This window comes from Littorina saxatilis, linkage group LG5, assembly GCF_037325665.1.
Source record: "Littorina saxatilis isolate snail1 linkage group LG5, US_GU_Lsax_2.0, whole genome shotgun sequence".
Taxonomy (NCBI): Eukaryota; Metazoa; Mollusca; class Gastropoda; order Littorinimorpha; family Littorinidae; genus Littorina; species Littorina saxatilis.
Genome location: NC_090249.1, coordinates 41,048,765 through 41,063,035, shown reverse-complemented (window position 1 = coordinate 41,063,035; position 14,271 = coordinate 41,048,765). Strand labels below are relative to the sequence as shown.

Genomic DNA, 14,271 nt, shown 5'->3' with positions numbered 1-14,271 from the left:
CCTTTTTTCTCGGGGGGTTCGGGGGTATGCTCCCCCGATTTTTGGTTAAATGGTACATTAAAATCTGTGCAATCTGGTGCATTCTGAGACTAAAATTCAACTCGTTTGGATCAGGTAAAAAAGACATTCTCCTCACCCTCCCCCCCCCCCCAAAAAAAAACCCCAACCAAACAAAAAACACACTTTCACACAACAATGGTAACATTGTAATGGTGCATACTTACTCCAATACTGGCAATAGTATGATCCAAGTGACGCCCCAATGCATTGAAGCTCAAAATGACTATTAGTTATCAGGAGTTTTCAGTCAGCACAATTTAACTCTCAAGCCTCCAGTGTTCTGTTCTATCTTCACTTCTCTCCATATCATTCAGTCAACAAGTTATACATACTGTGATGAAATGGGACGCGGAAAAATAGATTACTCCAGCGGAATTCGTAAGTTGTGTCCGCGGAAATCCACGGATTCGCGGAAAAGTCCCACCCTTGTGTGAAATAACATAATAATAATAATAATAATAATAATACGAATATTTATAACGCGCACATATCTCACCAGCAGGCGACTCAAGGCGCACATACACTCGTTCACACACACGGAGACTTAAAGTCACTAGCACACACACACCATCAACCATTACATATGTACAGTTATTCAGGGTGGGATGGGGGTGGGCAGTGTAGAATGCATGGATTATTTGGAAAAAAGGAATGTCTTGAGTGCAGATTTGAATGATTCGAGGGACTGTTGTTGACGGAGGGGGAGAGGTAGTGTGTTCCATTGGCTAGGTGCTTGGAAAGAAAATGAGCGTTGACCTGCTGTTTTGAGTTTGGTGTGGGGGATGTTGAGCTTGAGGGAGTCGGCAGATGATCTTACATCCTTACAAACATGCAACCTTACAAACCATATTACATGAATGACAAGATAAAATCTAAAAGTAAAGAGTAATCATTCATTATTCACACATGAAAATGGCACAGAGAAGTAGAACAACCGCACACACACAAACCCTTGGACAGGTGAATAGCGATGGTAACGGCAAAGCTCCACCTTCTTGCATAAAAGTTTATCAACAAAACAATCGTAAACTAACATTTTTATGCTGTCCATTTTCTATAATAAAATGTCTATACTGTTTTAGAATCTACAAAAGGCAGCTACAGAAGTAAAAGGGACAATTAATTTCAGAAGAATCTGATTAAATTTTGTATCATGACATCACTATTAATGTACACCATTCTTCAAGGTGGAAAGGGAATACAATGTCATGTAGTTTAGACCGAGTAAAACAAGAAGAGCAAACGCTCGATCGAGTCACTTTCGCAGTTCTGAATATTATATGAGGCATCAGATGGACAGGAAGAAATTGCTATTCACAACACAATGAGTCACGTTCACATAAAATTTGAGCCCGGTCACTTTTATAGTTTCCGAGAAAAGCCCAACGTTAAGTTGTGTGTTGCCGAACAGAAAAGGCTAGTTATCTCCCTTGTTTTTCTGATAACGTTCGTAAAAGGCTACAGATGTAAATACTTTGATGTAAAGAATAATCCTACAAAGTTTCAATCACATCCGATGAACTTTGTCAAAGATATAAAATGTCTAATTTTTCCTTTGACGCTGACCTGTGACCTTGAAAAAGGTCAAAGGTCAACGAAACCATCGTTAAAGTGTAGAGGTCATTGGAGGTCACGACTAAACAAAATATGAGCCCGATCGCTTTGATAGTTTCCGAGAAAAGTCCAACGTTAAGGTGGTGTCTACGGACGGCCGGACGGCCGGCCGGCCGGACAGACTAACACTGACCGATTACATAGAGTCACTTTTTCTCAAGTGACTCAAAAATGTCCATGTGTAAGTCAAACACATTTTTACTTTGGAAACATGGTGAAAGCAAGGAAATTAGAGTAATTGAGGCTTAGACTGCAGTGCAATATTGAATGTCCTCAATCATTCTTACACATGGTTCAGTTAATTATTGCAACATTTGTACAAACCATGTATATGTTTTTGTTTTTTTGAATTTTTTGTTGTTGAAAGGAGGATGAAAATAGCTCTATCATCCCAGCACCCATAATGTGCCTGAGGCCAATGCATGTATTTTGGGTGAACATGTGTATGTTTGTAAAGACCAACAGAAACAATGAAATTCATAAAGGGCGACAGGATTAATGGACAACCAAACATATATTAATATGGCAGCATTTTCCCTTGACAAAATTAAAGTGTTATAGCTGACAACAATGGAAGGACCAAAACATTCTTATGAACACTTCGGCTGCACCCAAACCCTGACAATGTCAACAAGTCGCGTAAGGCGAAAATACAATATTTAGTCAAGTAGCTGCCATTTTTCAGCAAGACCGTATACTCGTAGCATCGTCAGTCCACCGCTCATGGCAAAGGCAGTGAAATTGACAAGAAGAGCGGGGTAGTAGTTGCGCTAAGAAGGATAGCACGCTTTTCTGTACCTCTCTTTGTTTTAACTTTCTGAGCGTGTTTTTAATCCAAACATATCATATCTATATGTTTTTGGAATCAGGAACCGACAAGGAATAAGATGAAAGTGTTTTTAAATTGATTTGGACAATTTAATTTTGATAATAATTTTTATATATTTAATTTTCAGAGCTTGTTTTTAATTCGAATATAACATATTTATATGTTTTTGGAATCAGCAAATGATGGAGAATAAGATAAACGTAAATTTGGATCGTTTTATAAATTTTTATTTTTTTTTACAATTTTCAGATTTTTAATGACCAAAGTCATTAATTAATTTTTAAGCCACCAAGCTGAAATGCAATACCGAACCCCGGGCTTCGTCGAAGATTACTTGACCAAAATTTCAACCAATTTGGTTGAAAAATGAGGGCGTGACAGTGCCGCCTCAACTTTCACGAAAAGCCGGATATGACGTCATCAAAGACATTTATCAAAAAAATGAAAAAAACGTATGGGGATTTCATACCCAGGAACTCTCATGTCAAATTTCATAAAGATCGGTCCAGTAGTTTAGTCTGAATCGCTCTACACACACACACAGACACACACACACACACACACACCACGACCCTCGTCTCGATTCCCCCCTCTACGTTAAAATATTTAGTCAAAAATTGACTAAATATAATGATCATCATTCATTCTGTAGAGCTACCAGGAGAAAAAATATGGAGAAGCTGGGGGGGGGGGGGGGGTGTTGACCGCAGGCAGTGGAACAATATCAGTGTTTAACGTGAACAAACTTGAACAAGACTTCCGTGATGCTCACAGATTCGCTGGATTTTTCATCATAGTCGAACCATTCCTGAAATAAACAATAAACATTGGTATGATCATGATAGTGCTACATGCACACACAAGTCACTGTCAGTTAATGCTTCCTTTAGGGAAGGGGTGCACAGAGGAGGATGGTAATTGCAGAAGTATTTCACATTTGAACTGCAATAGACTTCTTCTTCTTCTTCTTCTGCGTTCGTCGGCTTAAACTCCCACGTACACTCGTGTTTTTTGCACGAGTGGAATTTTACGTGTATGACCGTTTTTTCCCCGCCATTAAGACAGCCATACGCCGCTTGCGGAGGAAGCATGCTGGATATTTTTGTGTTTCTATAACCCACCGAACTCTGACATGGATTACAGGATCTTTTCCGTGCGCACTTGGTCTTGTGCTTGCGTGTAGCCTACACACGAAGGGGGATAAGCCACTAGCAGGTCTGCACATAAGTTGACCTGGGAGATGGGAAAAATATCCACACTTAACCCACCAAGCGGCCGCGACCGGGATTCGAACCCTAGACCTTCTGATTAAGAGGCCGACGTCTTACCACCCCGCCACAGCGCCCGTCTACTGCAATAGACGAATTCCAGAAATATCTCTGTCGGGTTTTTATGAGGTATGGAAGAGTTCCTTTCCTTTGAAAAAAACTGATTTACACATTGTAGGTCAATCACTAGCCAGTGGCGTGTCTCCCCACGTGGTCGGTAATCTGTGCATTGAGGGACACGATCACATGGGCAATGCTGTTTATAGTCAGCTCCGATGTGCATTCTTGCGACCAAAAAGAGCATAGAGCGGACAGTGCAGAATTCTCACTAGGATGTCAAAAGATTTCACTGGGGGAGACAAGTTGCCTGCTGGTGTTTGGCCTGCAATGTCACGTGTTGTTTGCCGCAGTGTTTCCAAGAAAATACAAGGAAAAGCAACTCTTCCACACCCCATACAAACCCTACAGATAAGTTTTGAATATTGTCTTTTGTCCATGGAATCATAGAATTACTTCAAGTTTCTAATAACTGGTTGTTGTGAGAGCAAGGTAAACATTTGCATGTGGAAAACTTCACTCTGAATCCTGACACAAACATACATGCACATACACAATGCATGCAGATCCTGAATGCAGTACATACACGTACATCAGTTTCTGTGTTTGTGAGTGTGTGTGTGTAAGTGTGTTCAGATGACACAAGTAGGTGAATGGCAATCTCACTTTTTCACTCATATCAATAGTAAACGGTGTGTTTGATTCCACTCCTTTTGCCACCCAGCCAATCTGAAAATACAATCACAAATTATACATGGATCAAGATGAACACAAAAATACACACAAAATAAATTATAATCAACCAAAAACGTGAGTTCATTATTTCTGTCTCCAAAGGTTTCCCTGCGTACAGTCTAAAACACATCAATTCCTGCCTGCAATGACAAACTGTACATCTCGTGAAAGGACACCTGAACTCTAGGGACACTTTTTTTGTGTTCAATAGGTGTTCTCTAATCATAAGCAACACTGTGTAAAAAAAATCAGAACTTTGTCAATCTTCTATCTATATATATATACGACTTGTGTCTGTCTGTGTGTCTGTGTGTGTGTCTGTCTGTGTGTGAGTTCGCGATGCACGGCCAAAGTTCTCGATGGATCTGCTTCAAATTTGGTGGGCATATTCAGGTAGACCCGGTACAGGACACAACCTGGTCGATATTTCAACACGTGCTCTCAGCGCGCAGCGCTGAACCGATTTTGGTTCCACCTCAGCTATTTTGGTTCCACCTCAGCTACCCGGGCCCCCATACCGACACACCAAAGCCAAAGTTCTCGGTGGATCTTTTTCAAATTTGGACACCGTATTCAGCTACACCCCGGACACAATATCATCGATGAGATATTTTAACACGTGCTCTCAGCGCGCAGCGCTGAACCGAATTTGGTTTTTGTGTTCATTTCACCATTATAAGTAACTCTTCCTTATCTTCTCATCTTCTCCATGTTTTCAGCGTTTACCTCCCTTCCTTCGTATGGTGCAGGGGGCATCTTCGGATATTCCCGGCGTTCTGTTACTATTTTTAGAAGGTCACCGCAGTGTCCAGAACGTAAATTGGACCCGTAAATTATCCTCACTGTAAAAGTGCAAAGGTCGAATCAATTTATAGCCACGCGAAAAATACACTGTCATCTATCTCTCTATAGATACGGCTTCTCTGTGTGTGTGTGTGTGTGTGTGTGTGTGTGTGTGTGTGTCTCTATGTGAGCTACACCTGTGCATTGTTCAGTTCTGTTTGTGATGTGGTCTGGCGGCTTTTGTGTAATTTTATGTACTGGCCTTCCTTTGAGAAGCCATAACAGTTCAAAAGGGCTTAGAGATAAGCTCTAACTTGCTCAGTCCTGTTTGAGTGGAGTTCGCCTCCAAAGGTGATTAACACGGTTACATTCGTCGACAAGGATGGGACTCGATATGGTCAGGAATGGCATTATGGCCACTGAATCATTTTCGTGCTGTTCCCATTCCACGAATCTGGGAGGGACCTAAGCTTGGCGGGTCCATTGTTCGGACCCGGCGAAGCCGGCGTACGGCTCTAAGTACTGCCGGCTACCCGGCGAAGCGGGTATTCATTCTAGTAATAAATATATACATTGTTATAAAACGGAGTGGAAATCGAGCTCTGTTATTAGATTATTTGTTTATTATTACATTACAGTTTGACTGTGTAACAGGTTGCTCTGACCAAACAACTGTTTTTTGGGTCTGTTTTTGTGTGTGTGGTATTATATCTTTCCTGCCTTTTAGATAATAATGGTTTTACAAATGGCTTGCAACACAACTTGCTTGGCCTCTAGTTATCTATCTCTACTAATTCCAAGACTACACCATTTGCAAGCCTTCTTTAAACCTGTCAAAAGTGACTGACCCTTGGAGAGAACTCTAGTGGCGACACGCCTCGGCAGTCAAACTTGACAATGTTTTTGTATTTTCCCACATCGTCAATTGTGTAGGCATCCAGAGAGTCTTTCAGAATATCTGTTTCAAAAATAAACAAAAGAATGTAAAATGTATTTACCCAGCTGCCTCATACACACATGGTCTATTTCTACATGGTTGTTTCCAAAGAAGGGAAGTAAGTAATCAACATGTTACAACAGGACTTCAGAAAGTTTGTATAAAATGTACAAATTAATTACCTTTTATGACTGCTGATTAGTTCAAAGGGAAGGCACACCCAGATAACAGATTAATTTATATCTAAGTTATCTAACTCTGAAAAAAAACGTTCAGCAGAGCCAACACATATATGCTGAAGGCAGGTTTCCACAGTCAAATTTACAAATTAGGACAATGAATCGGTCTTATATTACTGCAAAGACAAGTGACAAACTCACTGACATTTAGAGGTCCAGGAAATTTGTAAGTGTCTCACCTATTGAGTTCTCCCTCTTGCACAATTTACACTTGAGTACCAAGGTGGCGTGTCCTCTCCCCCCTGTCAAAGGATAGCTATCCTGAAAAAAAGACACAGGCCTTTAGAACAACATTAATGTTTGTGTGTGTGTGAGAGACTGTCTTTCATGTGTTTACCAATGTAAATGCATACGTGGGTGCATGTATCTGCTTTCTGTGTGGCATTTGTAAATCATAGTAAACTACACCAATGTACCGGGGGGGGGGGGGGGGGGGGTTAGATAGCTCGTTATGGGGGTGGAAGGTGAGGGTTCTAATACAAATTAAATTTCAATCAAATTTGAAAAAGGTTTCCACTGGTATTTTATTTCTGCCTCTGTTTATTTATTTTGCTGATTGCATTTTTCCTGTAGATGTAGTAACAATTCCTTCCCAACACATCAACTTTTGAAAATAAAATGTCATTCTGAAATACTGTAATGTGTACATTATGCAAAACACATTTTTTTCACAAAATTTGCTCATTGAGGTGAGGTGGAAAAAAAATTTCAACACTCCACATTAACATTCTTCTGGTACATAAAAGACACAAAAGATGTACTGGATTGTATTGCACTGTACTGTAGTACTTACTGTTAAGGTGCAATATATAAATTCTGGTGTTTCCTCCCCACAGTTTTCACACTTGAGCTGTGAAAAGAATGAGAGGAATGTCAACTTCACTTTTCTGCTAAACTTTCAAATGTTGATAAATCAAAATTAAAACAACAAAAATTAAGTGAGAAGAAGTTCAGCCATTATACTTTTCTAATCTTCAAAATCAATATTTTATCAGTATCAATTTTTACATTTCTCTCTGTGGGACAAACTACATGCCACTGAAAACTTTTAGACTGTCATCTGTTCATTGCAATGGCCAATGCAAACAGAAGGTAAGTTTACAGTAACAAAAGTTGTTAAAACATGTATAGTCTATCCAATAACTTTGCAGCTCTGCATCTGGGTAATAACATATTACAGGCACAGTGCAGCTCACAGCCTTCGTTTTGCGTTTTTGTTGCAACTGAGTGCATTTACAGTTAAAAAATCCTCCTATGGTAGTAAAACAAACCCAAAGCTACCCAACGACAACATATGTGAAGCTCGACAGTTTCTTGTTCACGTGAGTGCATAAATTAACCTAGTTATTACGTGGTGTTTGGTCGGAGTTCGATTGAACTGAGTGATTCCGGCCTCCATTTTGTTTTACACAAACTCATGATGGCGTCTGACATAGTTTGCTAGTGACGTGTCTTTTTGTGCATGATGTGGTGATCTACCTGATCTAAATTTAGATCCAAAAATAGGCCAAGACCAGCCGGGTCCGAGTACAAAATTAATTCGTACAAAAATCGCAGTTCTTGACTCTTTGGGTGCAAGTCAATGAAACTTGGTAGTTCTTCTAACGGATAGCTGCCTGAGGTATGACGCGTTAATACTAAAAGCCCCAGGGGCTCCGTGCACCTGGATTTGACAAGTTCAGTACCTTTAAACTAAGGTAAAACTTCAAAAATATTTTGTCAAATCTTTTGAGTATACAATTACATGTACTTTGTGTGTACTTATGTGTAAATATTTTTCTTTCCATTTTGGAGCTGAGCTTTGTTAGTTTCGTTGCAAGTATCTGCATGGAGCGTACACAGCCTTTTTTCTGATTCTACCATCCATTCTAATAAATCATGATTGCTATTTATACTCAAAAACATGGCTGATGTGAATACATAGATCTTTACCTTCATGTAATATCTGAAGTCTTCCCCATCTGGCTTCAGATCGGTGATGTTCTCCATCTGAGCTTGGATTTGAAGAGCAATCTTCGGCTGTTTAAAGGAAACAGAACGCAATGGTAAATTCAGTTGATTTATGTACAAATCTAGGGTTTCAACTCCACCCATACTTTATTACTTAAAAAAAAAAAATACAAATTTACCCAACTGGTAGTGTTATGCTTAGTTATGTTATGTTATATGAAGTCTTATATCGCGCGCGTATCTCCAGACTCGGACTCAAGGCGCAGGCATCTATTTATGCCGTGTGAGATGGAATTTTTTTACACAATACATCACGCATTCACATCGACCAGCAGATCGCAGCCATTTCGGCGCATATCCTACTTTTCACGGCCTATTATTCCAAGTCACACGGGTATTTTGGTGGACATTTTTTATCTATGCCTAACCAATTTTGCCAGGAAAGACCCTTTTGTCAATCGTGGGATCTTTAACGTGCACACCCCAGTGTAGTGTACACAACAGGCCAACAACAGAAAAGTTCCTTGTTCCCAGACTGACCCTGTGTTTTGCTTCCAACACTAAAACTTTTTTTGACTCACCAGAAAATAGTTTTATTAATAAGGATAAATATATTTTGCAGACTTTGCAAGGAAAGTTACTCTTCTCCGACATCCAGGGGACAGTCACTTCGCGTGATTTTCGGCAAATAAAAAGCCACATGTGCCTGTCATTGAAAAACAAACTTAAATTGAAACAAACAAAAAAAGAACCAACCCTGATATGTTTGGCCTCAATCGTCACCGGAAACCAAAATTGTTCTTCTTTATTTGCCTCATAGTAACACTTACAATTACATAGAAGAATTTGAGGTTAATATTAACTAAAGGGGGGCTCACACACTGCAGGTAGGTTTTGCACAGAATGGCAGTAAAAGTAAGAATCTCCAGAGATTATGCGAGGAAAAGGAGTGGAGAACTGAATAGGACACGCTCTTTTTACATTTAGTCAAGTTTTGACTAAATGTTTTAACGTAGAGGGGGGAATCGAGACGAGGGTTGTGGTGTATGTGTGTGTGTGTGTGTGTGTGTGTGTGTGTCTGTCTGTCTGTCTGTCTGTGTGTGTGTGTAGAGCGATTCAGACCAAACTACTGGACCGATCTTTATGAAATTTGACATGAGAGTTCCTGGGAATGATATCCCCGGACGTTTTTTTCTTTTTTTCGATAAATACCTTTGATGACGTCATATCCGGCTTTTTGTAAAAGTTGAGGCGGCACTGTCACACCCTCATTTTTCAATCAAATTAATTGAAATTTTGGCCAAGCAATCTTCGACGAAGGCCGGACTTCGGTATTGCATTTCAGCTTGGTGGCTTAAAAATTAATTAATGACTTTGGTCATTAAAAATCTGAAAATTGTAAAACTAAATATATTTATTTAAAACGATCCAAATTTACGTTTACCTTATTCTTCATCATTTTCTGATTCCAAAAACATATAAATATGTTATATTCGGATTAAAAACAAGCTCTGAAAATTAAAAATATAAAAAGTATTATTAAAATAAAATTTCCGAAATCGATTTAAAAACAATTTCATCTTAACCCTTGTGGGTTCCTGATTCCAAAAACATATATGTGATATGTTTGGATTAAAAACACGCTCAGAAAGTTAAAAAGAATAGAGATAAAGAAAAGCGTGCTATCCTTCTGAGCGCAACTACTACCCCACTCTTCTTGTCAATTTCACTGCCTGTGCATCGAGCGGTGGACTGACGATGCTACGAGTATACGCTCTTGCTGTAAAAATGCAGTGAGTTCAGTTTCATTCTGTTAGTTCGACAGCTTGACTAAATGTTGTAATTTCGCCTTACGCGACTTGTTTTTTCTTCACCACAGAAAGGAAACAACCAATTAGCGCCTTTTTTTTGCTTTCTCCAAAAGTTGACGACTCGTTGCTCAAAAGTTGTTTCGCCCAGCAATCCAATGGAAGCACCCGTCTCCATTCTTCTCTCATACAAAATAATCGCAGTTGCAGCTTCTGGACACCTCATAATTTCTCTCAAGAGTACGTACGCCATTGTTAATTAAGTCAGCCAATTATCCCTCAATGCAGCGCAGAGGTGGGGATAATGTGGATTACATATATATAGTTATGAATTCTTGACACACATACACAGGTATGTGTTCCCATATGTGAAATCTGCTGATCTGTGATTAGTTACGAATTATTTGAGCACAAGAGCATTGAACAAATCCTATGACATTCACTGAACCCAAAAAGTTAAGGATATTTTTTCAGTGGTATACCCCAGATGTTAAACAGCAGTTTTTGGGTCAGAAATTAACGTGTATTTTAAGATCTGTCTTTCTTCTGCTCAAAAATGCCTTTCAGGAATCTGAGCAATATATGGGCATGACGTCACATGTTTGTAACCATGCCTACCCTCAAAAATGGCGTTTTTTGACGGCATGATTCACCATCAACAGTCAAAACGGAGACTTAAACTGAACGATATGTTGCATTTTTTACACCAAAATATTTATTTGGTGTCTTACCTAACAAGTCATACAAAGTTCGTTCAAATCCGTCGCGCAGTCAGGCTAATCTAGCATGTAAAGGAAAGCGACAACAATCCTGAACAAGAAGAGCAAACGCTCGATCGAGTCACTTTCGCAGTTCTGAATATTATATGAGGCATCAGATGGACAGGAAGAAATTGCTATTCACAACACAATGAGTCACGTTCACATAAAATTTGAGCCCGGTCACTTTTATAGTTTCCGAGAAAAGCCCAACGTTAAGTTGTGTGTTGCCGAACAGAAAAGGCTAGTTATCTCCCTTGTTTTTCTGATAACGTTCGTAAAAGGCTACAGATGTAAATACTTTGATGTAAAGAATAATCCTACAAAGTTTCAATCACATCCGATGAACTTTGTCAAAGATATAAAATGTCTAATTTTTCCTTTGACGCTGACCTGTGACCTTGAAAAAGGTCAAAGGTCAACGAAACCATCGTTAAAGTGTAGAGGTCATTGGAGGTCACGACTAAACAAACTATGAGCCCGATCGCTTTGATAGTTTCCGAGAAAAGTCCAACGTTAAGGTGGTGTATGTCTAATTTTTCCTTTGACGCTGACCTGTGACCTTGAAAAAGGTCAAAGGTCAACGAAACCATCGTTAAAGTGTAGAGGTCATTGGAGGTCACGACTAAACAAAATATGAGCCCGATCGCTTTGATAGTTTCCAAGAAAAGTCCAACGTTAAGGTGGTGTCTACGGACGGCCGGCCGGCCGGCCGGCCGGACAGACTAACACTGACCGATTACATAGAGTCACTTTTTCTCAAGTGACTCAAAAACAGCAAAAATTCCAGAGTTTTTATGGTGTTTTTGCTGGGTAGCCGCAGTTGATATGCAATACATATAAAACTACAAATAGCATCCTCTCCAAATTACACAGAACGATGACAAAGACCCTCATCTGGATTCGCGCTAGTACTTGGAGCAAACAGAACCCGAGAATGAACGTTGTAACGGTTTTCCGTTAAAAATTTGCAAACGTTCATAACGTCCTAGAAACAAATGTGACATGCACGCAATTCTGTGTGCTTTGCAAAGAATGGTGCCATTACATGTGTGCCAAGTTTCAGAAACATTCTTTCGTGGGCTCAAAAGATATAGCCTCATGACTTTGAAGAAATAAAAAGTAAAATCTCACTCCGCTCTGCTGTTCTATTTTTAGACGATGACGTCTGCAAAACTCATATCAAGGTGGCTGAGTGATCAGGACACACACTTTCCACTATCGAGACAATGCTCTTACAGACTCTTAAAAACCTGGCGATGTCCATCTCCACAGCTCCATTTCGTAGCATTCAAACTGTCTGATTCGTCACAGCAAATGCCAGATTGTGTCTCGCTGCTATCAAGACGACGATGAGAAAAACCCAGTGTTGCCTCCATCTGACGTCATATTTTTGGAATTATATGACGTCATGTCTGCATTCTTCTGTTATTTGATTCTTTGTATTCTTTACGTCTTTCTTATACAGCACAGCTGTGTTCAAAACACACGAAAAGTTATTTCTGCAACTTTTACCGAGCAAGTGATTCGCATCATCCATGAAAGGCTATACGCATCCTATCGGAGAACGAGAATCAAAATTATATGAAAAGTCCTAAAAATAAGTTGCGGGAAAGACACCAGGGGCAGTATTTTTCACCTCTTTTCAAGCAATCATACCTTTTGAGCCCGTGAAAGAATGTTTTTGAAACTTGGCACACATGTAATGGCACCATTCTTTGCAAAGTATACAAAGTTGCGTGCATGTTACATTTGTTTCTTAGACGTTACAAACGTTTCCAAATTGTTCACGGAAAACCGTTACAACGTCCATTCTTGGGTTCTGTTTGACCTAAGTACTGGAACATATCCAGATGAGGGTTTTTGTCATCGCTCTGTAAAATTTGGAGAGGCTGCTATTTGTAGTTTTAGATTTATTGCATATCAACTGCGGCTACCCAGCAAAAACATTAAAAAAAACTGGATTTTTTGCTGTTAATTTTTCATGATTGTTGTCGCTTTCCTTCACACGTTTGATCAGCCAAACTGCGCGGTACATTTCTGTGTGTACAACGGGTTGAAATGTCAGAATGATCGATGTTTGGATTTATGTAGACCACCATACATGCATGATTGATAAGTACCTAACTTTTACTTCACTGATTCAATGATTGACTCACGCAAAAAAAAGAGTGCCCCTCAGAAAGTGTTGCATACGTATACGTTGTCATCCTTTTGAATATTTCTGTGGGAGAAATAAACTAAGACTGTCTGCTACTTAAACTGAAAATAAATAAGTTTGAAACAATCTGCAGCGATTATATTACCATTTTGATGTTGAAGTTTTTCGTTTATTCTAGGCGTCCCCGTCAGCTTGACACACAAGCACGAAAGCAGGGGAAGCTAATCTCTCGTCTATAGGTTTTGATTTGTAGAGTGACCTCACCCTGGACTGTGCTCTCTCTCTCTCTCTCCCTCTCTCTCCGACTGACGTGCTGTTTCAGGTGGACCCCGCCATCTACACACACACACACACACTAACACTGTGACACACTAACACTCACTGGTGACAACACACAAACACACACACACACACACACTCACAAACTCTCTCTCTCAGTCTCTCTCTCTCTCTCTCTCTCTCTCTCTCTCTCTCTCTCTCTCTCTCTCTCTCTCTCTCGCTCAGTCAGTCTCTCCATAGACCCGTATACTGATTAAATCAGAGACATTCTATCTATGTCTCTGATTAAATATAGGTCCCTGGTCTCTCTCTGTCCGACTCTGACGTGCTGTTTCAGTTGGACTTGGACCCCGCCATCTACACACACACACACACACACACTGTGACACTGCGGTGACACACTAACACGCTCACTGGTGACAACACACACACACACACACCGTCACACACACACACACACACTGAACTCTCTCTCTCTCTCTCTCTCTCTCTCTCTCTCTCTCTCTCTCTCTCTCTCTCGCCCTCTCTCAGTCTCTGTAAAAATTCCCCCGAAATCGGCGCCGGTATGGCTGCCTAAATGGCGGGGTAAAAACGGTCATACACGTAAAATTCCACTCGTGCAAAAACACGAGTGTACGTGGGAGTTTCAGCCCACGAACGCAGAAGAAGAAGAAGTCTCTGTAAAAAAAAACCCACTAAAGTCCGTTAGAAAAGTATTAGCATGGTTGTTTGTTTCTTTCAACTCTCTTTCAGTTTAGTTTTGAGGCAGAGTACGGCCGTACGGCGCCGCTTA

General features: G+C 40.1%; 1 protein-coding gene across 2 annotated transcripts; it reads right to left on the bottom strand.

Moving 5' to 3' along the window:
* Nucleotides 1-1,048: 1,048 nt before the first annotated feature.
* LOC138967132 (UPF0587 protein v1g245604-like) lies at nt 1,049-13,449 on the bottom strand. Of its 2 annotated transcripts, XM_070339623.1 has the most exons (8): nt 13,345-13,448; nt 8,455-8,541; nt 7,316-7,372; nt 6,702-6,783; nt 6,195-6,304; nt 4,495-4,557; nt 3,135-3,311; nt 1,049-2,305 (listed from the first exon to the last, which is right to left on the bottom strand). In XM_070339623.1, exons 1-7 carry the CDS (start codon nt 13,345-13,347, stop codon nt 3,228-3,230), a joined length of 486 nt encoding a protein of 161 aa, XP_070195724.1. In that variant the 5' UTR covers nt 13,348-13,448; the 3' UTR covers nt 1,049-2,305; nt 3,135-3,227. The 2 variants fall into 2 exon arrangements, with proteins under 2 accessions (XP_070195724.1, XP_070195725.1); XM_070339624.1 differs by lacking the exon at nt 7,316-7,372 and having other exon boundaries at nt 13,345-13,449.
* Between the last annotated feature and the right edge of the window lie 822 nt (nt 13,450-14,271).